The sequence below is a fragment of the Dendrobates tinctorius genome, unplaced genomic scaffold, assembly GCF_039654945.1.
Source record: "Dendrobates tinctorius isolate UK_male_01 unplaced genomic scaffold, ASM3965494v1 ptg000056l, whole genome shotgun sequence".
Lineage (NCBI taxonomy): Eukaryota > Metazoa > Chordata > Amphibia > Anura > Dendrobatidae > Dendrobates > Dendrobates tinctorius.
Genome location: NW_027361724.1, coordinates 16105265 through 16132500, shown reverse-complemented (window position 1 = coordinate 16132500; position 27236 = coordinate 16105265). Strand labels below are relative to the sequence as shown.

General features: G+C 50.1%; 1 protein-coding gene across 3 annotated transcripts in view; it reads right to left on the bottom strand.

Annotated features, from left to right (window-relative positions):
- Positions 1-27236, bottom strand: part of PCNT (pericentrin) — a 238201-nt gene that overhangs the window by 39119 nt on the left and 171846 nt on the right. For all 3 annotated transcript variants that reach the window (XM_073577532.1, XM_073577533.1, XM_073577534.1), the window contains 9 exons: positions 25119-25353; positions 24824-24965; positions 23544-24260; positions 16098-16333; positions 15397-15490; positions 14847-15008; positions 1931-2086; positions 1599-1837; positions 1252-1325 (listed from right to left, as the gene is read on the bottom strand). In XM_073577532.1, coding sequence (XP_073433633.1) covers positions 1252-1325; positions 1599-1837; positions 1931-2086; positions 14847-15008; positions 15397-15490; positions 16098-16333; positions 23544-24260; positions 24824-24965; positions 25119-25353 — 2055 coding nt within the window. The remainder of the gene's footprint in view (positions 1-1251; positions 1326-1598; positions 1838-1930; positions 2087-14846; positions 15009-15396; positions 15491-16097; positions 16334-23543; positions 24261-24823; positions 24966-25118; positions 25354-27236) is intronic.

Sequence of the window (27236 nt, the reverse complement as noted above, 5' to 3'; positions counted from 1 at the left end):
CTAATGTGTCAATCACTGTCAGTGTAGCAGGCATCGCCCGATGGGACTTGTAGTCCCATCGGACGATGCCTGCACAGACACAAGACCCCTGGCAGGCCCGCACAGACAACCGGCAGCCGGCACAGGCCCCTGGCAGCGGCCTCCGAGAGGCCCGTACAGACCACCGGCAGACGGCACAAGCCCCCCCGAGAGGCCCATACAGACCACCGGCAGCCAGCACAGGCCCCCGGCAGAGGCCCGTACAGACCACCGACAGCCGGCACAGGCCCACGAGAGGCCCGTACAGACCACAGACAACCCGCACAGGCCCCACCCACACACACGCACAGTGTCCGCCCACACTCTTTCCCCCTCCCGAAAGGGTTTTTTTTTTTTTTTTTTTAATTCCGATATTTCTGTCCCATTGACTTTAATGGGACTTCCGGGATCGGAATCGGCGATACCCGATACTTTTTTTTTTTTTTTAGATCAGCCCATCCATTCCGATCCGATATTTTTCAATATCGGGTGGTATCGCTCAACACTACTCATGAACGATCAGGACCAGCGAGCAAGCTGGTATCTAGGGTAAACAGCGGGGATCCAAGAGCCACGCAGCTCTTAGTTACTCGCCGTTTAACCTAGATACCAGCGCCCACTGTCGCTGATCGTTGGTCTCCTGCTGCCACACGCAGCACGGCGTGCTGGCCTGCGGGAGACCAACGATCTAAAAATGGCCCAGGACGATCCTGCACGATCAGCGATACCCGGCGGGGGCCAATGGCTGATGGATGTCACACACCGAGACCGCTGGGGAGATCGCTGATGCTTCAGAAAATCAGCGATCTCGCTGTGTGTGACGGGGCCCTTAGGTAAACTATGCCTGAACAATTCAACTCTCTGCTTTTCATAAACTTATGAGCTTGTTTTATTCAGAATACTCTTTTCAGATATAAAAAAAAATTTCCACTAAATTTGATCAAATTGCTCTTTTGTTCTAAAAATGTTTTACAATTTCATATATTTCTTGCATTGGTGGCCTATTGGTGGCCTAACACCTTGCATTGTTCATGCTTGTATGGTGGAAGCGAAGCTGAACTTTAGGATCCTGAAAAATGCAGCAAGAAAGCAAGCAAAACCTGCTTTCTGTCTGCAACTTTTTATTTTACTCCCAAGAGATCAGGTTTTGACTGCAGAAAACGTGAGAAAAAAGTGGCCTTACAGTAGAACAGAAGATGAGACATTTTGACAGCTGAGTTATAATATTGTTACCTTGGCGAGTCCCCGAATCATCACCACTACCCTTCCGATTCACTTTATGCCATTTTCTAACCAAGAACTTTAGCCTGGGAAATTAATAAAACGACTTCAGTAAACACAAAATGGCCACGATAAAATGTACAACATGACACATCTATGCATAAGGACTTAGGCCTGATTGACAATTGGACAAGTCAAGAGCAATCCAACAAGAAAATAAAAAGCTCCATTAAAATGCTTTCGCGACGCACTACACTACATCAATTTTGAGCAACCAGCATCTGTTAACACAAATGCTAAAGAAATTAAGTTTTTGGGCATCAGACATTGTGCCAGAAATATCTTGATAAATTGTGTACCTGGAAATGGCGATCACAGCCCTTACAGCTGACCGAAACTTGCCAAGGCCAGTCTTGCATTTGCTGTGATTCTGAAGGTCTGCGGGTGAAGGATATACCCCCATGCGTGCAATTAGAGACAGAGTTGCCTTTTCACAAGCTTGAAAGCCTCCCAGAAGAAGGAGCAAGTATTTCTTCTGGTAGACTAAGGCTTTACGGATGCTTTCAGCCCTCAGGTATTTTCGGTAGAGACGTTGCATCTAGATAAAAATATCGGAGGTATATTTTAGGGTAATGGGCATTGACCGCACAGCACTATTGGACGTTTAACTTCCATAAAATGGACAATTCACCTTGGAATTGGGAACATCTTGAGTTGGCCGGTTTTCCAGAGTGGCTTTGCCCAGTTCGGATTCAGCATGTTTTAGGGCAACCTGTAACAGTCGCTTCTCCCGGAGCCATATGGCACGTTCTGCCTCCAGGACTGAGTCAACAACATCAGCATGGACCTAAAATTATAAAAAAAAAAAAAATTATATTCTAATATATATATATATATATATATATATATATATATATATATATATATATATATATATATATATATATATATATATATATATAAAGCCATCATTTTATAGTTCCAGACAAAAAAAAACAACTTCAGTCAATAGTATGTGGTTACTGCAGTGTGGAAGTTGCCCTACGACAAGTCTCACAAATTTGCAAAAGCGCCTAAAAAGGAGATTTTTGTGTACTCACCATAAAATCTCTCTTAGCCTCTAATTGGGGGACACAGAACCATGGGTGTTATGCTGCTGTCCACTAGGAGGGGACACTATGCATAATCTGAAAAAGATTAACTTTGGCTCCTCCTCTGCAGTATACACCCCTGGACGGCATCAGCCTTCTCCAGTTTTGTGCAAAAGCATTAGGAGGAACGTAACAGAAATAACATAGCCATGCCTGTAAGAAGGCTACTATGTACGAGCTCAAAGAACAATATGAGAACTCAACCGTAAACAACGGCCCGTAAGGGCAACAGGGTGGGAGCTGTGTCCCCCAATTAGAGGCTAAGAGAAAGAGATTTTACGGTGAGTACACAAAAATCTCCTTTACTCTGTCGCCTCATTGGGGGACACAGAACCATGGGATGTCTTAAAGCAGTCCCTGGGTGGGAAGCAATGGACGAATATTGTGCTAGCAGGTCCCTAAACTTGGGGCACTGCCGCCTGCAGAACCCGTCTACCTAGGCTCGCATCCGCTGAGGACTGGGTATGAACACTGTAGTGTTTCGTAAACGTATGAAGGCTAGTCCAAGTGGCCGCTTTACACACTTCTTGTGCCGAAGCCTGGTGCCGAATGGCCCAGGGGGCCCCTACTGCCCACGTAGAGTGCGCCGTGATACCGGCCAGAAGAGGAGAATTGTTAAGTCGGTAAGCCTCTTGTATGGTGGACTTGATCCACCTGGCAAGGGTAGCTTTGGAAGCCGGCAGACCCTTGCGAACGCCCTCCGGAAGAAGGAAAAGGGAATCAGACTTCTGGAAGGGTGCAGTCCTAGACACGTATATACGCAATGCCCTGACGAGGTCAAGCGTATGCAGAGCCTCCTCCACTCTATGAACCGGAACCGGGCAAAGGGATGTTTGTGAAATTTCTTCATTGAGGTGGAAGGTGTACAACCTTCGGAAGGAAGGATGGTACTGTACGGAGAACCACCTTGTCGGGGTGAAAAAGCTAGGAGAGGCCGTCTGCAGGAGAGTGCTGACAATTCAGACACCCTGTGCAGCGAGGCAATTGCCACCAGAAAAAACACTTTCTGTGACAGGATGCAGAGTGGGACTTCCTTAAGGGGTTCAAAAGGTGGTGCCTGTAATGCTGTCAGGACCAGGTTGAGATCCCACGTTTCCAGTGGGCTTCTGTAGGGAGGAACCAATCGGGAAACTCCCTGGAGAAAAGTCCTTACTTGCGGCTTGTTAGCAATACGCCTTTGGATAAACACTGAAAGCGCTGACACCTGGATCTTAAGCGAGACGAGGGATAGCCCGGCATCCAAGCCCGATTGAAGAAAACCCAGCACCTTCGGGAGTGAATAAGGGAGTGGGACCTGTCCACGGAATTCGCACCAGGTAAAGAAAGCTCTCCAGGTACGATAATAAGTCTTGGCGGAGGCTGGCTTTCTTGCTCTGATCATGGTTGTGATGACGTCTGGTGAGCCCTGCTTGGGTTAGAACCCAGGTTTCAAGGGCCACGCTGTCAAATTGAGAGCCCCTGAGTTCAGATGGTAGAACGGACCTTGTGACAGAAGGTCGTGATGGTTGGGGAGACGCCAGGGGGCGTCTGCTGTAAGTTGCACGTCGTCGGCGTACCATGTACGTCTGGGCCAGTCCGGCGCAATCAGGATGGTTGGAACTCACTCGTTTGATCTTCCTCACGACTCTAGAGATCAGAGGGATGGGTGGAAAAATGTACAGAAGCTGGTACTGGGTCCAGTCCTGCACCAGGGCATCCGCTCCGAGCGACCGCGGGTCGCGTGTCCTGGCCATGAAATTGGAGACCTTGGCATTGATATGAGATGCCATTAGGTCCACGTCCCGGGTCCCCCAGCGATGGCAGATCTGGAGAAAAATTTCGGGATGAGAGACCACTCCCCCGCGTCCATTCCTTGTCTGCGGAGGAAATCGGCTTCCCAGTTGTCCACATCCGGAATGTGGACCGTTGAGAGTACCGACCTAGTCTCTTCCGCCCAGTGGAGGATATGTGCCACTTCTCTCATCGCCTGGGCTCTGTGGGTCCCGCCTTGGTGATTCACATATGCCACCGCCGTGGCATTGTCCAACTGTATCCTTATGTGAGAGGCTGCCAGCAAGCGATGAAAGGCTCTCAGTGCCAGGAAGATGGCCCGAATTTCCAGAATATTGATGGGCAAAGTCATTTCCGCTGGTGACCACTTGTCTTGTGCCCTGTGATTTAGGTGCACCGCACCCCAACCTGTCAGGCTTGCATCGGTGGTCAGGACCTTCCAGTGACCTGAGAGAAACGATTTTCCTCTTGCAAGCGAAGTTGGCTTGAGCCACCAGTGTAGGGACCTCCTGGTTGACGATGTCAACCGGAATTCCCTGTCGAGGGAGAAGGGATTCCTGTCCCAAGACTTGAGGATGGCAAGTTGAAGAGTCCTGAAGTGAAACTGGGCAAGTGGTAGCGCCTCCATTGCTGCTGCCATCCTGCCGAGGACTCTCATGGCAAACCGGAGGGATCGAGAAGGATTGCGGAGGAGTATGCGAACTCCCAGACGGAGAGCCAGTGTCTTGTCCCTGGGTAGGAGCGCCAGACCCCAGGAGGTGTTGAATAGCATCCCCAGGAAGGTCAGGGTTTGACTCGGGGTAGTCGATGACTTTTGTAGGTTGATTAACCAGCCCAGGCGACTCAGTGTCGATTGTGATTGAGACACTGTCCTCGCAGTCCTTGAAGATTGAAGCCTTGATGAGAAGGTCGTCCAGGTATGGAACGACTACAATGCCTCTGGAGTGTAGAACATCCATGGTAGCTGCCATGACCTTGGTAAACGTTCTCGGAGCTGTGGCAAGCCCGAACGGGAGAGCCACGAACTGGTAGTGGTCCTGGTTGATCGCGAACCTGAGAAATCATTGATGGGCGGAAGCAATTGGTATGTGGAGGTATGTGTCTTGTATATCTATGGAGGCAAGATATTCTCCCTGCTCCATGGACGCAATGATGGACCGAAGGGACTCCATGTGAAAATGACGGACCCGTACATATTTGTTGAGCTGTTTTAGGTCTAGTATGGGCTGGACGCTGCCTCCTTTCTTGGGGACTATGAATAGATTGGAGTAGAACCCTCTGAAGCGTTGGTTCACAGGAACCGGTACCTCGACTCCTGCTTGAAGAGAGGAGACCGCTTGGTGGAAGGAACGAGCCTTGTCTGGCGGTTTTGGTGGAACAGAGAGGAAGAACCGGTTCGGTGGACTGGAAGTGAACTCCATCCTGTATCCGGAGACACTATTTCCCTGACCCACCTGCCTTCTGTAATAGGCAGCCAGACTTGCTGAAAGAGAAGTCGCCCGCCTACTGGTGGGGTGTCTTCTGGAGTTTGAGAGTCATGATGAAGCGAAGTTCTGAGGTTTTCCTCCCTTGGGTTTCGCTTGGCCTGCTTTTGACTGCCAGGTCCTGTCTAGCCTCTGCACCGCCCGTGGGTTGTCCCTGCGTGGAGAGTGGTTACGATTTTGTGCTGGTCGCGAGACGGACCAGCCCAAACAATTCCGAAAGGATCGGAATAGAGTTTGGTTACGCCGTTTGAACGTGCGTCTAGGTTTCAGCTGAGGGAGAAAGGTACTCTTACCCCCCGTGGCGTTGGATATCATTGTCGCCAACTTTTCACCAAAAAGTCGTCCACTAAGGTACGGGAGATGTGTGAGGTACTTTGAGGCCGCATCCGCTTTCCATTCCCGCAGCCAGAGGATACACCGGATCGTGATGGCGTTTGCGGCTATCCCCGCTACACCTCTTGCAGAGTCCAGGGCTGCATGAAGCATGTAATCTGCTACAACTGCTATTTGAACCGCTTGGTCCGAAAGCCCAGGATTTGAAGCTTGGAGACCCTCTTGCAATGCTTTGGCCCAAACCAGAATGGCCTTGGCCACCCAAACTGAAGCGAACGCGGGGGCCAGGGAGGCCCCTGCCGCTTCGAAAACTGAATGGGCCATGCGTTCTACCTGCCGGTCTACTGTGTCCCGGAGGGTTGAGCTATCTGGCAGTGAGAGTAGGGTCTGTGCTGCTAGCCTAGAGACTGGGGGGTCCACTTCAGGTGAGTCTGTCCACCCTTGGTGTCCTTCTCTGGGAAGGGGTACCTTGCTTCCAAATATTTGCGATTGGCAAATTTCTTCTCAGGCTGCGAGAACTGCTTAGTAAGTATCGTCTGAAACTCCGGGTGATTAGGGAAGACCTTAGGTGGTTTCAGGACACTTTCAAAGCAAACTTTGTGTTCTGGGGCTTCGGGGTTGGATGGAAGAGAATATGTCCTCAACTAGCGCTGAAGTGCTAGGGGGTCAAGGTACCGCAGAGATCTCTCAGTTTCGTTGTCTGAGTCGGAGTCACAGATGCCTTCCGAATCCTGCGTGTCACTAAGGCGTTCCCTGGTGGGCAAAGTGGAGCGGAGGTCTGCTGTGGTCGGAGATCACTGTGGGGATCTGCGTTGTCTGTCTATGGTAGGGGACGGTCTAGGTGACCTGGAATCACGGTGTCTCTCCCTGGAGGGAGATGACTGTGTGCTATGGGATGACGCAGATGACCGCGATCTGTGGGTTCGCTTACGTCTGTGAGTGTCGGAAACGGCATGTTCCCGAGACAAGCTATCCTTTTGCTGGGTAACGTTCATAGCTGAGACATGCCCCTGCAGAGCCTGCAGCAGTGTGGAGGTTAGATTATCTATGGACTGTGTCATAGACTGCGACATCTGAGCAGCCCATTCCGGCGCTGAAGCATTGGTAGTGGCTTCCTGGGGTTCTGACCCAGTGTTCTGGATGCAATCCCAGCAAAGCGGGTACGTGCTACCACTGGGGAGAGTGGTTTTGCAGGCTGTGCAGAGTGCATAAAAACAGTCCTGCCTGGTTCTCTTTCTCGAGCCCGGCATAGTGCACAGAGGCTGGCTATCAGGGACCCTACAGGGGTGGCTGCGCAGAGGAGCCTATATAGGAGAGCCATAGGTGATAAGGATTCACAGCTGAGTAAAGAGAACCCAGATGTGATCTTACCCCACCAGTGTGCCCCTAGGTCCAGCGTTGACAAATCACAGTCCTGTGCCCCCCGGAGACTGCTGACGTTGCTGTGGGCATCCTGTCAGAGATGGCTTGTGGTAAAGAAGGCCACCGGGACACTGAGGAGGAGAAGGGGGCGGAGAGCTGAAAAGGGCGCGCAAGGCCATGTAAAAACGCGCCCTTTCTGCCTCGATCCGCCCCTTCTATGACACTATAGAGTGTCATAATCGTCATCCAGGGGGTGGGCCGGGGAAAAGGCGGTGGCTTCAGCTAGGCCGAAGCCGCGGTCTAAATTAGAAGCCTGATGCCCAGGAGTGCTCCAGGCCGGCGCGGATGTCCGGGAGGGGGTCGGATCTGAACCAGGCCCCCCCGGATTGAGGCGCAGAGTAGCCGTGGGGTCAGCAGCGATAGCGGTGTCCGTATGGGGGGGTCCCCCTTAGGCGCTATGGAGCCGGTGCTGCCGCAGAGACAGGGGCGCATGGAACCCTGTCTCTGCAGGTGCCATGTCTGCCTGCACTCTCCCCCGACCCCAACAGGAGCCCGCAGCAGGGCTGGGGTCTCTGGCTGTTTAAGCTGCAGAATGCTGCCTTGTACAGACCCTACCTGATGCGTCTCAACCTAATGCCCCCAGAGGAGGATTAGGGATGGTGCGTATGTCACCGTCAGGGGTCTTCATTCTCGCCTCGACCTCAACCCAGACCCCATAGAGGTTGGGGAAGGAGTGGGATCTCGACTTCGAACCAGTACCCGAGGGACTGGGGAAGGAGCGACAAGGGGAATAGCCACTTCAACCGGGCACCCTATAACAGGGGCCAAGGAAGGAGCCATGCCGGGGGTATCGCAGGAGACCCACCTTTCTTCATCTGTAAGGGAAAAAAAAAAAAGAAAAAATCTTTATGCGACACTAAGCAAAAACTGGAGAAGGCTGACGCCGTCCAGGGGTGTATACTGCAGACGAGGAGCCAAAGTTAATCTTTTTCAGATTATGCATAGTGTCGCCTCCTAGTGGACAGCAGCATAACACCCATGGTTCTGTGTCCCCCAAAGAGGCGACAGAGTAAAAGGTTTTATTCTTTTTTTTTTTTTTTTTAGAAAAAAAAACAAACAAACTGAGGACACCTTGTTTCCCATAATCCCTCCCAAAAAATATGAACACAGACCCCACTACACTGTTGAGACCCTGCTTATAGAAGAAAAGTGGGACAAGAGCACCAGCGCTCCTGTCACTCACCAGCCCAAGCTCCATTGGCCCCTTTACTAGAGAGGCAACATTGAAGGGGACTTACCCTGCAACAGAAGCCAAAGACAAGAGGATTGTAGAAGGGTTAGGAATTTTCCATATTCCACTTTAATACAACTTATCTGAAGGTTTTTTCCACCTAATTTTGTACTGCAGCCCTTTGATTATCAGAACTGGTGAAGTCCCAGCTTGTGAGTGAAAAAGGAGATTTTTGTGTACTCACCGTAAAATCTTTCTCTTAGCCTCTAATTGGGGGACACAAGACCTTGGGTGTTATGCTTTCTGTCCACTAGGAGGCGACACTATGCTTAATCTGAAAAAGATTTGGCTCTGGCTCCTCCTCCACAGTATACACCCCTGGGCGGCATCCGCCTTACCTCAGTTTTTGTACCCAAGCAGTAGGAGGAGATAACAAATCCAACATAACCAAGCCTATAAACAAAGGCTACTATGTACAGCTCAAGGAACAATATGAGTACCCAACAAAATAACAGCCCGCAAGGGCAACAGGGTGGGAGCTGTGTCCCCCAATTAGAGGCTAAGAGAAAGAGATTTTACGGTGAGTACACAAAAATCTCCTTTACTCTGTCGCCTCATTGGGGGACACAAGACCTTGGGACGTCCCAAAGCAGTCCCTGGGTGGGAAGCAATGGACGAATATTGTGCTGACAGGTCCCTAGACTTGGGACACTGCCGCCTGCAGTACCCGTCTACCCAGACTCGCTTCCACTGAGGACTGAGTATGCACACTGTATTGTTTTGTAAACGTGTGTAAGCTAGTCCAAGAGACCGCTTTACACGTGTTGTGCTGAAGCCTGGCGTCGAATGGCCCAGGAGGCTCCTACCGCCCGTGTGGAATGTGCCGTGATACCGGCCGGAATAGGAGAATTGTTTAGGCGGTAGGCGTCATGGATGGTGGACCTGATCCACCTGGCAAGGGTAGCTTTTGAAGCCGGTAAACCCCTGCGAATGCCTTCTGGAATAAGGAAAAAAAGGAATCAGACTTCCGGAAGGGTGGAGTCCTAGACACACACATACGCAATGCCCTGGCAAGGTCAAGAGAATGCAGGGCCCTCTCCACTCTATGAACCGGAGCCGGGCAAAGGGTCGGTAACGAGATGCCCTCATTGAGGTGGAAATCAGACAACCTTTGAAAGGAAGGATGGAACTGTACGGAGAACCACCTTGTCCTGGTGGAAGAATAGGAAAAGCTGTTTGCAGGAGAGCGCTGACAGCTCAGACACCCTGCGTAGCGAGGTGATTGCCACGAGGAAGACCACCTTTTGTGATAAAACTCGAAGTGGAGCTTCCTTAAGAGGTTGAAAAGGAGGTGCCTGTAGAGCAGTTAGGACCAAATTAAGGTCCCACGTATCCAGTGGACGTCTGTAAGGAGGGACCAATCTGGAGACTCCATGAAGAAACGTCCTGACTTGTGGTTTGTTAGCAATACGCTTCTGAAAGAGCACTGAAAGCGCTGACACCTGACCCTTAAGCGATCCTAAGGATAGGCCGGCGTCCAGACCTGATTGAAGGAAACCACGAACTTTCGGAAGAGAGTAAGGGAACGGAATTCGCCCGCGAGAGTCGCACCAAGTAAAATACGTTTTCCAGGTACGATAATAAACTTTGGCGGAAGCTGGTTTCCGTGCCCTGATCATGGTTCTAATGACGTCTGGAGCAAACCCTGCCTGGGTTAAAACCCAGGTTTCAAGGACCACGCCGTCAAATTGAGAGTCTCTAAATTCTGGTGGTAGAACAGGCCGTGAGGCAGGGGATCGGGACGGTCTGGAAGACGCCAAGGGGTGTCTGCTGTAAGCTGAAGGATGTCGGCGTACCATGTACGTCTGGGCCAGTCCGGCGCAATTAGGATGGTCGGAACTCCTTCCTGCTTGATCTTCCTCATGACTCTGGCCATCAGGGGAAGAGGTGGGAAAATGTACAGAAGCTGGACCTGAGTCCAGTCCTGAACCAGGGCATCCGCCCCGAGCAACCTCAGACCGCGTGTCCTTGCCATGAAAATGGAGACCTTGGCATTGAGATGAGATGCGATTAGGTCCACGTCCGGAGTCCCCCAGCGATAACAGATCCGACGAAAGATTTTGGGATGGAGACCACTCCCCCGAGTCCATTTCCTGTCTGATGAGGTAGTCGGCTTCCCAGTTGTCCACACCCGGACTGTGGACCACTGAGAGTACTGATTTCTTGTTTTCTGCCCAGCGAAGGAGACGCGCCACTTCTCTCATTGCCTGGGCACTGCGAGTCCCACCTTGGTGGTTCACATATGCCACTGCCGTGGCATTGTTCGACTGCACTCTGATGTGAGAGGCCTTCAGCAGATGGCAAAAAACTTTTAGCGCCAGGAAGATAGCTCGTATCTCCAGAATGTTGATGGGCATGGTCGCTTCTATTGGAGACCACGTGCCCTGTGAAGTAGGTGTACTGCACCCCATCTTGTTAGACTCGCATCGGTGGTCAGGACTTTCCATCGACTGGGAAGAAAGAATTTTCCTTTGGCCAGTACGGGTGGTTTGAGCCACCAGTACAGTGATTTCCTGGTTGACTCCGTCAGTCGGAACTCCCTTTCGAGGGAGAAAGGGTTCCTGTCCCAGGATCTGAGAATGGCTAGTTGAAGAGGTCTGAGGTGGAACTGGGCAAATGGTACCACCTCCATTGCTGCTGCCATCCTGCTAAGGAGTCTCCTGGCAAACCGAAGAGATCAGCAAGGTATGTGGATTAACATGCGAACTGCACAGCGGATAGCTTGTACCTTGTCCTTGGGAAGGTGTACCAGACCCCTGGAGGTATCGAACAGGATCCCTAGGAAGATCAGTGACTGACTCGGGAGTAGTTGACGACTTCTTAAAGTTGACTAGCCAGCCTAGACGAGTTAGTGTGTTGATCGTGATCGAGACGCTGTATCCGCAGTCTTTGACAGTAAGTGCCTTGATGAGTAGATCATCCAGACATGGGACGACCACTATGCCTCTGGAGTGTAGGACATCCATGGTGGCTGCCATAACCTTGGTGAATGTTCTGGGAGCCGTGGCTAATCCGAAAAGGCAAAGCCACGAACTGGTACTGATTCTGCCCTATTGTGAACCTGAGAGATCTTTGATGAGCAGGCGCAATAGGGATGTGCAGGTATGCCTCTTGTATGTCTATGGAGGCGAGATATTCTCCCTGTTCCATAGCCGCAATGATGGATCGAAGGGACTCCATGCGAAACTGCCGAACTCTTACAAACTTTTTGAGTTGCGTTAGGTCCAGGAATTGGCGGAACGCTGCCTCCTTTTTGGGAACCACGAAAAGGTTGTAGTAGAGTCCTCGGAATCTCTCGTTTTCGGGAACCCGTATTATGACTCCTGCTTGAAGGAGAGAGACACACTAATTTCCTTGACCCACCTGTCCTCTGTAATAGGCAGCCAGACTTGCTGAAAGATTAAAAGTCGACCGCCTACAGGTGGGGTGTCTTCCGTATTTCGGGAGTCATGACGAGGAGAAATTCTGGAATTTCCCTCCTTTGGGCTTTGCCTGGCCTGATGCTGACCGCCAATTCTTGTCCATCCTCTGTGCTGTCCTTTGGTTGTCCCTGTGAGGGGGAACGGTTGTAATTCTGTGAAGGACGTGAAGCGGCCTAGCCTGAGGAGTTCCAAAAAGACCGGAACCTAGCCTGGTTACGTCGCTTAAACGTACGTTTAGGTTGCGGTTGGGGAAGAAAGGTACTCTTACCCCCGTGGCATTGGAAATCATCTTGTCTAATTTTTCCCCGAAAAAAATCTCCCACTGACGTACGGGAGATCCGTAAGAGGCTTGTTTGAAGACGCGTCCGCTTCCCATTCTCACAGCCAGAGGATACGTCTGATTGTATTTACATTCGCTGCTATACCTGCTACGCCTCTTGCAGAATCAAAAGCTGCAAGGCGTATGTAATCTGCCACCACCGCTATCTGAACTAGTTGATCGAACATCTGAGGAGCAGACTTTTGGAGGTTCTCCTGCAATCTTTTGGCCCATAACAGAATGGCCGTGGCTGCCCACGTTGAGGTGAACGCGGGAGCCAGGGAGGCTCCTGCAGCCTCAAAAATTGAACGAGCCATGCGCTCAACCTGCCGATCTGCTGTATCCTTCAGGGTTGAGCTATCTGGCAGTGAGAGGAGAGACTGTGCTGCAAGCTTAGAGATAGGGGGATCGATTTCCGGTGGATCTGTCCACTTCTTGGTCTTTTTGAGAAAAAAAAAAAAAGAGTATCTAGCCCCTTTTTTACGGTTTTATTTACGGTTGGCGAATTTTTTGGCAGGCTGCAAAAAATGCTTATCAAGGATGTCCTGAAAGCTTGGGTGGTCAGAAAAAAAACTTTAGGGACTTCAGGGGCCCCTCAAAACAAATCTTATGTTTTGGGGGTTCTTGGGGAGCATCGGATAAAACCAGCACCCGATGAATAGAAGTGATAATGTCCTCAACTAGCGCTGTATTGCTAGGAGGACAAGGAGCCTGAGACTCCTATGTTTCCTTTTCTGATTCGGAGTCACAGATGCCCTCTGAATCCTGCGCATCGCTGAGGCGTTGCCTGGAGGGAGATCTGGACCGCCGCTTTTCCATGACCGAAGATCTCTGTGGAGATCTGCTGCGCCCGTCTCTGGAACGAGACGGTCTAGGAGACCTAGAATTACGGTGTCTCTGCCTAGAGCGGGACGACCGTGAGCCATGGGAGGACGTAGCTGAACGTCACCTATGGGGCCGTTAACTACTAGCATTGCCAGGGACTGCCTGTCCGCTTATAGCTGGGATATGACCCTGCATAGCCTGAAGTAATGTGGACTGTGACATAGATGCGGCCCATACCGGCATGTCAGTGGAGTTGAAACAGTGACAGGAGCCTCTTGGGGCACTGACCCAGCATTTTGGGAACAACTCTAGCAGTACGGTGCATGTTGCCACTGGGAAGATTGGCTTTGCAGGCTGAACAGACTGCGTAACAGCAGATAAACCTGTTTTTTTTTTTCCTCTTCTTCTTTCGGACCTGGAGACCGACATAGTGCACTGAGTGCCGGCAGGTTATTCTGACCAAAAACCTTACGGGGTGGCTATGCAGAGGAGCGCTATAGGGAACCTATAGGGAGTCTGCGTCCACAGCAGGATATTATCCTGCTGTGCCTTACCCCACCGGTGTGCTCCTAGATCCGGCACCAGCAGAAAAACTTCGGTTCTGCACCCCCTGGAGACTGTGCAGCGTTCTTGAGTAATATAGCAGCGCTGCTGTCTTCCCTGAGGTAAAGAGGTGGGAGGGAGGAGGGGCGGAGAGCAGAAAAAGGGCACGCAGCCAGGCAAAACCGCGCCTTCCTGGCTCGATCCGCCCCCTGTTTGACGCTGTGCAGCGTCATTATCATCATCCAGGGGGGCAGGCCGGGGGCGGTAACAAGGGCGGCGGCTTCGGCTTAGGCCGAAGCCGCGGACTAAAGTACAAAATCCTGCCCGGGAAGGGCTCCAGAGCGGCGCGGTAGTCCGGAGGGGGGCGGAAAACGAACCAAAACCCCCCCGGATGAGTGCCATATCGCCCGGACACCCCTATATACGCAGCGCAGCCCTGTTGACCCCTTTAGAGGGCTGACTCTGCCGCAGGGACAGGAATCCCTGCATACTGTGGCCCAAATATGACAGCCCCCGGCCCCATAGCAGACCACAGCAGTGCTGGGGCTACAATAAAGTTAGCGCTGCGAACGCAGCTCCTACCTGTGGCGTCTCAACCTAACATCCCTAGAGGGGGTTAGGGAGGGCACGTCACCGCCATCAGGAGGAATTCTTCCTCACCTCAGCCTCAACCCAAAAAGCCCAGGGCCTGGGGAAGGAGGGGGTTCTCGACCTCGAACCATGCACCCGAAGGGCTGGGGAGGGAGCGACATGGGGAAGAGCCATCTCTACCTCAACCGGGTACCGCTAAAAAGAGGACCGAGGAGGGAGCCATATCGGGAGTCTCAGAGAGACCCTCTTTTCTTCATCTGTGTCAAGAAGAATCTTCTTATGGTGTGCCTCCTTGCGACACTAAGCAAAAACTGAGGTAAGGCGGATGCCGCCCAGGGGTGTATACTGTGGAGGAGGAGCCAGAGCCAAATCTTTTTCAGATTAAGCATAGTGTCGCCTCCTAGTGGACAGAAAGCATAACACCCAATGTCTTGTGTCCCCCAATGAGGCGACAGAGTAAACTCTTGTGGATTTCCAAAGTAAAACATTGATTTATTTTATTTTTTTGCACTGTACCTGATCTTTGTTCTTCTGAAGTGACTCCTGGTGGGCTTTGGCCAGTTTAGAAAGTTGACTTTTCAGTTCTAACTTGTCTTTCGTTAGCTGTGATACCGAACCTGCAAGCTCCTCATTCTCACGTTTTAATACATCAGTCACCCCGGGTGAAGACTGGGCTGGCTGATTAAGGAAGCAAAGGCGAGATAAAGTTAAATGTGAACAATCTAAACAAGTTTAAACAGCAGCATTATTTAACATGCAGTGGAGTACACTTTCCTAATTTCATGGAGTTTTGCATTCACATCTTTAGATCACTTGGGCTGACGAGATCTTGCCTCACCAGGACACCATTTTTCCATGTGGATGTCATAGGGGGATCAGCTAAAAAAAAAGCTTTCCTTTTGTAGACCTGGCCCATCATGTATTACCAAACTACTCGGTCATTAATTTCAATGGTCAGATGGTAATACTACGTTGCTGCAAGGACTATGTAATGGCCAACAGTGGCAGCCTCAGGATCTCTATAGTCAGAGAACATCCAGCTATTGGAGAGAAAAATACTACTAACCTGTACATATCCTGTCTGTATTTCAGACTTCAGCTCTGATAGAGACTCTAACAACTTTGTCACCTCAGCTTCACTTGGGAAACCTTCATTTGTTCTGGGGTGTGGGAAGAAGAAAAAGAAAAAAAACAAAAACAAAAAAAAAACAACACTTATTTTACTATAGGCTATAAGGGAATCTGCCAGTGGGATTTTGCTAGAGACCCCAATTCCAGTGATGTGTCACTTACTGGGCTGCTTAGTATAGTCCCAACAAAAAATCAGTTTTATCAGTAGGAGATTATTACTATAGGACTAGTTGTCTTGTGCCATCTAATCCTTCTTCCTGCTGTGTGTAACCCTGTCCCAACACAAATTGGCACCTTTCTGCCTATGCACAGTGTACACAGAAATCTGTCAATCAGTGGTGTGGGTGGGGTCATACAGACCTCAGCATTCAGAGATCTGCTAGATCTGCAGTAGAGAAAAATTTGATTTAATCAAATCTACACCAAGCAGCCCAGTAACATCACTGGAATCAGGGGCTCTGTTCCCGCGTCATATTTCTCTCAGTTTACATAGCAAAATCCTTGCGACCGATTCCTTTAAACTGATTCATAAGAGGCTAAACAGCAAATATGGGCTGACCAGGTGTTTTCACCAATTTCTTTGCACGTATCTCTATCCCTACAGCGCTGATTACCTTTTTCTCTGGTGAGGCTTACCCAATACTCTTGCTCTGCATCCATTTCTTCACTTGAAGCACAATGTGAAACAACTGCTGCCATACTCTTTGCATGTTGGCGATTAAGCAAGCGTCATTTTTAGTAGGGCTATGGCTGTCATTCCAGAGTCTGCTCTTTCGGGATGCCAGGGCGCGTTCTTGTTCTTCCAGGTCTGCCAGCATCTGCTGAAGTTCTTGGATACGCCGTCTGTCTCGTTCATGTTGTAACTGTAAGTCCTATTTAAAGAAAACAATCTATGAACTCAACATGGTCTCCTTCAGGACTGCAGCATACACAAGTGGTATCTTTACAAAGTCTTATTTCTTTGTCTACAGAACACCTACTGATAGATGCGGTAACCTCCACCATTCTAGCCTTCACCCCAAATAAGACATACACAGGTTATGCAGTTAAGGCACAACTGGTGATTAAAGAAATTTATAAAGGAAGATGCAACCGAACTCCGGGTGAGAAATCAGATTTTGTGGATGCTGCAAAGTTAAATGGAAATGTAGATTTTTGGGGTGTAAAAGAGGGATTTTTGGTACTTACGGTAAAATCTCTTTCTTGGAGCCTTCATTGGGGGACACAGGTTACCATGGTGTATGCTGCTGTCACTAGGAGGCTGACACTATGCAAATAAGAAACAGTTAGCTCCTCCCCAGCAGTATACACCTACCGACAGGCCCAAATTACCTCAGTTGGCGCAAAAGCAGTATAAGGAGCTACTATAAGAACTTAACCTATGTACCAACCAAAACAATGGCACATTGGCCAACACGGTACAACATTAAGGGAGGGTGCTATGTCCCCCAATGAAGGCTCCAAGAAAGATTTTACGGTAAGTACCAAAAATCCCTCTTTCTTTCTCGCTTCATTGGGGGGACACAGGTAACCATGGGACGTCCAAAAGCAGTCCCGAGGGTGGGAAAGAAATGCTGAGAGAAGGGTATTTAGGTCGGCCAGTGGAAGACAGCCGCCTGCAGTATCTTCCTACCCAAGCCTGCATCAGCAAAGGCGTGAGTATCTACCTTGTAAAATCTCACGAAGGTATGGAGGTAAGACCAGGTAGTAGCCTTGCAAACCTGCAAGGCTGAAGCCTGGTGACGAACAGCCCAGGAAGCTCCCACAGCCCGGGTAGAGGGAGCACTACCCCCGGAGGAGGCCGTTTGTCCTGGACGCGGTATGCCTCCAGAACCGCTGAATGAATACCAACGAGCAATGGTGGATTTGGAGGCTGGAAACCCTTTCCGATAACCTTCAGAGATGACAAACAGGGAATCGGACTGACGGAAGGTAACAGTCCTAGCAAGGTAGCTTCGAATTGCCCTGACCAAGTTCAATTTGTGAAGGGATCTCTCAAAGAGATGAGCTGGAGAGGGACACAGAGCGGGGAGGACGATGTCCTCATTGATGTGAAAGGCGGAGACTGCCTTTGGCAGAAAGGCAGTAACCGCTCTGAGGACTACCTTATACTGGTGCAAAACTAGGAAAGGGGAACGGCAGGACAATGCTGCCAACTCTGAGACCCTCCTAATAGAGGTGATGGCGACAAGGAAGATGACCTTCCACGAGAGGGAGGAAAAAGAAATCCTGAATCAGCTTAAAAGGCGCACGCTGGAGGGCGCCCAAAACAAGATTCAGATCCCATGTGTCGACCGGAGACTGGTAAGGTGGCGCTATGTGAGCGACGCCCTGAAGAAAAGTCTTCACCTGGGGAAGAGAAGCCAGATCCCTTTGAAAGAGAATTAGCCAGAGTGGACACCTGACCCTTTAAGGTACTGAGGGAAAGGCCATAGTCGAGACCCGTCTGCAGAAAACCCAGGATGGAGGGAAGAGAAAAAGTCCTAGGAAACGAACTGTTGACCTCGCACCACCGAAAGAAGGCTTTCCAACATCTGTGATAGATGCGAGATGACGCTGGCTTCCTGGCCTTAATCATGGTCTGGATGACCTTGTGGGAAAAACCTGCGTCCCTCAGGACCGCGGCTTCAACGGCCATGCAATTAAACTCCGAGGCAGAGAATTCGGGTGGAAGAGGGGCCCCTGCGATAGAAGATCTTGACGGTCTGGTAGCCTCCAGGGAACGTCCGAGAGCATGTTCACTAGCTCCGCATACCAGGCTATCCGAAGCCAGTCTGGAGCAACTAACAGAATGGGGACCCCTTCTGTCTATGTTTTTCACGATTCTTGGGATCAGGGGAAGAGGTGGGAACAGATAAGGCATGTGAAACTGGGACCACGGGATCACAAGCGCGTCACAACCGACGACCATCAGATCCCGAGACCTGGCTACGTACCGGGGAACCTTGTGGTTTGTTAGAGATGCCATGAGGTCCACATCCGGAGCGCCCCACCTCAGACAAATTTGGTGGAAGACGGCAGGGTTGAGAGACCACTCGCCTGACACGAGCCCCTGACGGCTCAGGAAATCCGCTTCCCAGTTGTCCACCCCTGGAATGTGGACAGCCGATATGGCGGGAACATGGCTTTCCGCCCAACGCAGAATCTTTGCCACCTCCAGCATGATCTGCTTGCTGCGAGTTCCGCCTTGGTGATTTATGTACGCCACGGCCGTGCCGTTGTCCAACTGGATGCGAACCGGCTTCCCCGCGAGGATGGACTGCCAGCGGATGAGGGCAAGAAGGATTGCCCTGATCTCCAAGAGATTGGGAGGAGAGCTTCCTGAGCATCCCAGCGGCCCTGTGCTGTGAGGTGGAGGAAAAACAACTCCCCAACCCAGGAGACTGGCATCGGTGGTGATGACCTGCCATTGAATGGGAAGGAAGGATCTCCTGCGTAGGACCGAGGTGGAAAGTGTCCACCAGGCTAGGGATTGCCTCACCTTGAGAGGCAGCAGTACTGGACGGTCCAGGGAGATCGATGTCTTGTCCCAAGCAGACAGGAGGGCCAGCTGGAGGGGGCGGGAGTGAAACTGGGCATACGGCACTGCTTCCATGGAGGCAATCATCTTCCCCAGGAATCTCACGCAGAGCCGAAGGGGGACCGGGCGCTTTAGGGCTTTGATCTCCTGTCGGAGGGACGAAAATTTATTCTTTGGAAGGAAGACTCGAGCTTGGCTGGTATCGAATTCCATGCTCAGGAATACGAGACGCCAAGTTGAGATCAGGGTCGACTTCTCTTTGTTGATTATCCAGCTGAGACGACGCAGCGTGTCCAGAGTGATCTGGAGGCTGTGATTGCAGTCTCGGCGAGATGGACCCTTGACCAGGAGATCGTCGAGATAAGGGATTATAAGAATCCCCTTTGAACGAAGGATGGCCATGACTGCCGCCATGATCTTCGTGAAGACCCTGGGGCGGACGCCAGACCGAATGGGAGAGTCATGAACTGGAAATGGCACTCCTGTATGGCAAACCTGAGGAATCTCTGATGCTGCACACAAACAGGAACGTGTAAATAAGCGTCCTGAATGTCCACAGAGCAAAGGTATTCCCCTGGCTCTATGGAGGCAATCACCGAGCGCAAGGACTCAATTCGAAAATATCGAACCCGAAGGTGACAATTCAACTGTTTGAGGTCAAAGATTAGGCGAAGGGAACCGTCCTTTTTTGGGACTACGAACAGGTTTGAGTAATACCCAGAAAACCGTTCGTGCCAAGGAACGGGTACGATTACTCCTGAGTTTAGGAGGAAAGAGACAGCCTGGGAAAGCCCTGGGGCATAAGAGGGCTGTTTTGGTGGACGAGAGAGGAACAAACATCCTTTTGGGGCCAAAGAGAATTCTATTTTGTAGCCTGATGTGACAATCGCCCTGACCCAGGCGTCGACCGCCGCCAACCAAGTTTCCTTGAAAAGAAGCCTGCCTCCCACCCTGGAAAGATTCCCAGGTGGGGGTGACCCGTCATTTAGAGGAAAATCTGGACGCGAGAACTGGAGGGCTTAGAGGGGCGGCTCCTAGACCTCCAGCGAGGGGCAGGTTTGAAGGAAGGTTTCCTTCTTTCTCCCTGTGCAGAAGAACGGTCCTGCTGAGAGGATCCTCCTGAGGAGGAGAAAGGCCGAAAGGGCCGAAAAGGCTGTGGGCCCTTTCTGATGAAGGGGCATCTTGGCCTGGATTGGGGCAGGGAAGTACTTTTTCCTCCGTTGGCATCCGAAGTGATCTGGTCTAGTTTGGCCCCAAAGAGCCTGGCGCTCTGGAAAGGTAGGCCAGTGAGGGATTTTTTGGAAGCCGGATCTGCGTTCCACGTCTTCAACCAAAGGATGCGACGCATAGCAATAATGATGCTGTTTTCTCTTGCTGAGCAAGCAGCCGCATCCAGGGAGGCATTCAACAGGTATTTACCCGCATGGGCAATTTGGTCTGCCAAATCTGCTAACTCTTCTGTGGGAGCTGCCGCCACAATACCTCGACGAAATATCTTGGCCCAGGCAATGCAATATAACATTAATCATTGGTGAGTATGGCCATTTCTGCATTTATATAATATGCATGGAACCACAGTATTTGACACAGTATTAGGTGCTCACATGTCTTTGCATTGCCAGGGGTGATATTTTTTATTATGGGCTATTATTTATTGTGCCATATGTTGACAAATGTATGTTTTTCCATTTAAGAATTACTTATTTACTATCATAATGATTTTCTGCATACTTGGTAGGACATTAATTGTATCAAGACCATAACATCACTTGCTATTGTAATAAAGCAGATTATATTGTTTGTCAACATATTGTTGCTATCCATGTCACACAGCCTGCACAATGGTTTTAAAATTAATTTATTTTTTTAAATGGTTTTAATTACTGTGTGCACTATTGTTACAATAAAGCCTTTTTTTCACTATGTTAATCAGGAGGTTGCGCCTTATTGTGCCGTCTTTCTTCTTTCTCGTTTCCATACATATATTTTTGGCACAATGGTAGCACCCTGTGCTTAGGATATTGCTTCCACGTGGTGGTGCCCGCCCATTCCATATTTTCTCAACCAAAGGATGCGACGCATAGCAATAATGTTGCTGTTTGCTCTTGCTGAGCAAGCAGCAGCATCCAGGGAGGCATTCAACAAGTATTTACCCGCATGGGCAATTTGGTCTGCCAAATCTGCTAGCTCTTCTGTGGGAGCTGCCGCCACAATGCCTCGACGAAGTATCTTGGCTCAGGCAGATATTGCTTTTGCCACCCATGAGGAGGCAAAGTTTGGGCAAAAAGAAGCACCTGACGCTTCAAAGGCTGATTTGGCTAGAGCCTCGATCTGTCTGTCCGTAGCGTCTTTGAGGGACGCCGCATTGGGAATGGACAGGACTGTGTGATATGCTAAGCGTGAAACCGGCGGGTCCTCCTTAGGCGATTCTGACCATTTGCTGACAAGGTCAGGACTAAAGGTGTAAAGGATGTCCAGACGGTTTCTTCCCGGGAAGCGCTTCCCGGGATGTTCCCAGTGTCTAGAGGTAGTGACCTCAAACTCGTTGTGATTGGGAAAAAGCTTGGAAGGACGTTTTACCCGCATCAATGAAACGGATTGGTCTTGAGCAGTAGCATTTTCCTCTTATTTCGAGTGTTTGAACGATAGGCGAAATGAGGCTACCTACCATGTCCTGCGTTCTAGAGGTGTGATCTTCATCAGAGTCAGACTGACAGAGAGGCCACGTCTGCCTCCGAGGAGGGGGAACGGGCAGAGAAGGGCACCCTTGGTGCTGTTGAATCTGAGGAGCTAGACAGAGTCCGCTTCCTAGTCCTTTCTCCTAATCTGTCCCTGTGAAAGTCGTGGTCAGGTGCGTGCAAATCACCGTGAGAGGTGTTCAGGGCGCTGGTGGCGGTAGAGAGATGTGGCATACGTTGCAGGACCTCTACCAGGGACTGTGATATTTTGGGGAGGTCTGATACAGACAGACATGGCAACAGTCAGACCTGATACCGACTGACATGGCAACAGCCCACTCTGGAGATCGGGGGAGTGCTCTCATCCCGGGCATTAAGTGTCCTGAGGGGCAGACATGGTGGGAGGACTGCAGGACGGGCAGAAAAGGGACGGCTGGCCTGAAGCCCACTTTCTCTTACAGCGGGCACAAGTGTAGAGAACTACTGTAGGGATATAGCCAGAGGCCCCTGCAGTGTTGGGCATAGGTAGAGCCTATGTGGAGACTGCAGCAGGACACTATGAAGGCGATGCTGCTGAGGGGAGTAACGCAGGTAGCTGTGTTCCCCACCGGAACTCTGATCAGGAGGCAGGTATCTGAGTCACCAGGGTGTGAGAAGACGCTGCAGGAGCTCAAGATGGAGGCTGTGCACTCTGAGCCACGAGACACGCTGAACGGTGGGCGGGGTTATCGACTTAGGGACCCCCTGTAATTGGCCAGTCAGGCCGAGCGCTCCGAAAAAGTGGGCGTGCCCGGCCGAAGAAACTGAAAGCGGCGTCTCGATAGGTTGGCACACCTGTGGGGGCGTGACCATCCTGCTATGAGCATAATGCCAGTGTTGGGACCTACGAACAAGCAGGGGGCGTGCCCGGCGATGGAAAATGAAAGGCGCTGATTGGCTGACGCCAGTGAGGCAGCGGGGAGAGGAGGTCGATGATGGGGGAATGCCGGAGGGGGCGTGGCCTAAACGGAGAACAGCCCGGATGAAGGCGGCTGTAAAATGCCGGACAGCATGCGCTATAAGGAAAAAATGGCGCGGAATTTGAATCTGAGTCCTGAGTAAAGGGAGAAGCAGGAGCTGCAGGGGCATACCGGTGGGTGCTTTGGGAGGGGAACATACTACCTGTTTCTTGGATCCAGCTCCTCTTCATGGCTGAGGATGACATCAGGAGCCCTCGGGATGGAGAGGGTCCTGGGAGTAAGCTCCTCCTTCCTGCACCGTCTCCTGATGGTGCAGAAGACGGCGTCACCCCTTAGGAATAAGGGGGAAGGCCACCACCGGTGACCACAGTCTTCCTCTCAGCCCTCTCCGAGGAAGGGATAAGGCAAGGACTGGCCACAGAGAGTCACCCTGAAACACCCTGACGGGGGACAGGGGACAAAGTCCTGCCAGCGGGTCCAGGAGTGGGCGATGTGGGTGACACCACACTGCTCTCTCGGTCGCTTAAATGTGGGAAAACAGGGTGAGAAATCTGCACCCTGTTACCAGACGAGCTGTATCTGAAAAATAAAGGTGAAAAGATTAATAAACACATGCAAAACCTGTAAGGAAAAAAACAATGCAGATCTGATGTTAGATCCAGGTCCGCCTCCTTCAGACACTAAGCAAAAACTTGGGTTAATTTGGGCCTGTCGGTAGGTGTATACTGCTGGGAAGGAGCTAACTTTCTTATTTGCATAGTGTCAGCCTCCTAGCGACAACAGCATACACAATGGTAACCTGTGTCCCCCAATGAAGCGAGAAAGAAATAATATTAAGCAAAGTGATCTGTGCATGATGGAACTGAAAACTTTTAAAGACTGCCATCATACAGATACATAATGTGCCACAACCTCAGCTGCTCACCATTATTTGGCGTTCCTGTTCCTCTACGCGTGCTTTACTTGTTTCGGATTGTCTGATCCCTTTTGACTGTTGCTCAAGTTCTTTCACCCAGGTTCTTTCCTTTTCTTGGAGGTTCAAAACTTGAGCTTGGTACTGATCACGCTCCTTCTGCAGGCGAAGTTCACGCTCTCTCTGCTGGTCCAAAACACTGTCCAGTTGTTGTTTCTGACTCTGTAAAGACTCCAGGAGTGCTCGCAACTTGACGCCAGCCTCTCGTTCTTTCTGCATTTCCTCGCGGCAGGTTTGCAGTTCAGATTCAAGTTGTCGTTTGGCATGGACGGCCTGCTGCTGGGTCTTTTCCATCATGGCAGCAAAGTCCCTAGCACGCTTCCTTTCATCTTTCAATTCACACTGTGATGCAAGAACCAGTTTGTGTTTCTGTTGCCTTTCCTCTTCTATTTTGGACAGTTCTTGAGTGTGCTGTTGTCTAACCTGCTCGAGAACACCACGCTCTACAGTCAAGGTATTTACAAGGCTTAATGAATGCTGCTTTTCCTTCCCCAACTCCTTAACTGTCTCTGACAATTTGACATGTTCCTGAGCAAGAAGAGCTTTGCAGCGAGACTGTTCTATTTCAAGTTCTTTTTTAAGATTGCTACATGTTGTTTGCTCTTGAGAGAGCGCTGCTGACATTTTGGCATTTAGCAATTTATGCTCCTCAAGAGACAGCGAGACCTCCTAATGAAAAGAAGAGAAGACCAGGGAGAAAAAAAAAATGCTAAGACCAGGAAACATGCAATAAGCCCAGATTTACACATTTTCTCAACATTTCCAATAGTAGCTTTTCCACTAGCTCAGCTTCCATATAGAAGATGATGGAGGAGAGAGAACACTCATTCTGTCACCTCTCCATATAATTGCTCCCTACAGCAGCCATCTACAGAAAAAACAGTCCTAGCAATGCTTTCTAGAACCCAGAAGTTGGACCACCAGAAATGTGATCCAATTTCAGGTTCAGATGGACATATTTCACGATTCATTTATGGCCCACAACACTAGAACTGACTGCGGAGACCTACCGACTCGAAATTACAGCCTCATAGGCATCTACGAATTTGAAAGTTTGGGTAATAGACACGGTCAACCTGGGCATTGTGATAAATGTGCGAGCTGTGAAATATGGCTATTTGAACCAGAGCAGAATGTTTATCATCTATACTAGGAATTAATCATAAATGTTTAAAAAGTGTTAAAAAATTTTTTTTTTTTTTTTTTTTTTTTTTTTTTTTTTTAAGCCTTACCTGCAAGGCTCGCTCATTCATTTCCAAAGTTCTTTGAATGTGAGACTTTTTCCTGTCAGATCTCTGTCTTTCCGCCTGGCTTTCAGTTTCAATTGTCTTTATACAAGCAGACAATGTCTTTTCTTTATTTTCTAATTCTTCTCTAAATTAGGGGAAACAGATATGTATATTATATCTATTACCACAAATAAGACAAATAATAGAATTGTTAAGTTAATCGGAGGGGAAATTTAACTTCAATACATAAAAAAAAAAATATATATAGATCTCTAAATGGAACCGTATAGGATCATACCTTAGTTTTGAGGTTTCCACGTGAATCTCTTTCTGCAGCTCCTTGTGTGATTTTCGGAGACTTTCCATCTCCAGTGCCTTTTCCTCCAGCTCAGAACGCAAATTGGAGACCGTTGCCTGTTCCTGGAGTAAAAGTTTGTACTGTTCTGTTGCTCGTTCCTGCTCCCTTACCAGGGATCCTTTAACATCTTCAGCAATGGAAGCTTCCTGCTGTAGCTTGTACTCTAATAACTCAACTGAAAGATATAGCAGATATCAAACACACAGTAGCCGGACAAATGTGGCAGATCATTAGAACCCAACTCCACTTAACAATAAATTGGGTTGGACTCCGGTCCTCCAATTTTGGCTAGCCACTTCAAATCATACTCACTGGGACATGAAAAGAACTATGGATCAATTATTGGCTTTGTCTTCTAAAAGTATAAATACTTTAAATGGAATCTGTCACCAGTATTTTGCCATTTAATCTGAGAGCAGAATAATGTAGGGGCAGAGACCTAGATTCCAGTTACGTGTCACTTGCTCAGGAGCTGACTCTGGTTTCAATACAATCAGTGTTTATCATCAGGAAATTACCACTTGAGGACTAGGTGTCCCCTGCAAGGGAGTCCAGCTGATCTTTGAAACCCCACCCCCACCACTGAATGTTAGCAAACTACCAATCAGGGATGTAGGTGGGGTTATACACATCTCAGCATTCATAGCACTGCTACATCTACAGCAGAGGAAAACAGGATTTTTTGGGTTGCTTACCGTAAAATCTGTTTCTCGGAGCCTTCATTGGGGGACACAAAGACCATGGGTGTATGCTTTGCTGCCACTAGGAGGCTGACACTATGCACAAAAAAATGTTAGCTCCTCCTCTGCAGTATACACCCCACCGACCGGCACCAATTTCCTCAGTGAGAAAGCAGTAGGAGAAGTAACAAAACAGAATGAAAACAGAAGACAACTCAACTGTAACCAACCGACAAACATAAGAACAGGAGTTGTAAAACATAGGAGGGTGCTGTGTCCCCCAATGAAGGCTCCGAGAAACAGATTTTACGGTAAGCAACCCAAAAAATCCTGTTTTCTCGTTCGCCTTATTGGGGGACACAGAGACCATGGGACGTCCCAAAGCAGTCCCTGGGGTGGGAAACAAACTTCCATCAGGCCAGCGGACTCACCACCGCGGCCTGCAGAATCCGTCTACCTAGGCTGGCGTCTGCCGAAGCGTAGGTGTGGACTCTGTAGAATTTCACAAACGTGTGAACCGATGACCATGTTGCAGCTTTGCAAAGCTGCAGCGCGGAAGCTCTGTGGCGCACCGCCCAGGAGGCACCCACTGCCCGAGTAGAGTGGGCCCTGATCCCCGGAGGGGCTCCGCGACGCTTAACTCGGTAGGCTTCCAAAATTGCCGATCTGATCCAGCGAGCAATAGTGACCTTTGACGCCGAGTGACCTTTCCGCGCCCCATCAGGGATAATGAAAAGAGACTGTTTTTCGCAAGGAAGTCGTCCTAGACAGATAAGAGTCTATCGCCCTAACCAGGTCCAGCTTGTTCAAGGACCGCTCTCGGGGATGAGTTGGATACGGACAAAAGGATGGCAGCACGATATCCTCGTTGAGGTGAAACGAGGACACCACCTTCGGCAGGAAAGAGGGCGGAGGCCGCAGAACTACCTTATCCTGATGGAGCACCAGAAAAGGGGAGCGGCACGAAAGAGATGCCAATTCCGACACGCGCCGGACGGAGGTGATGGCCACCAGAAAGGCTACCTTCCAAGAAAGGAGAGAAAGGGAAATATCCCTGAGGGGTTCAAAGGGAGGACCTTGCAGAACCTCAAGAACCAGATTAAGATCCCATGGATCCACGGGCGCCCGGGTACGGCGGAACCGTGTGAGCCACGCCCTGAAGAAAGGTCTTAACCTGAGGACGGGAAGCCAATGTTTTCTGAAAAAGAATGGACAGCGCCGAAACTTGACCCTTCAGGGAACTGAGGGCAAGGCCCGCATCCAATCCTGCCTGAAGAAACACTAGGACTGAAGGGAGCGAAAAGGACATGGGCGCGATGTCATTGGTCTCACACCAAGTGAAATAGGCCTTCCAAGTACGGTAGTAGATCTTGGAAGA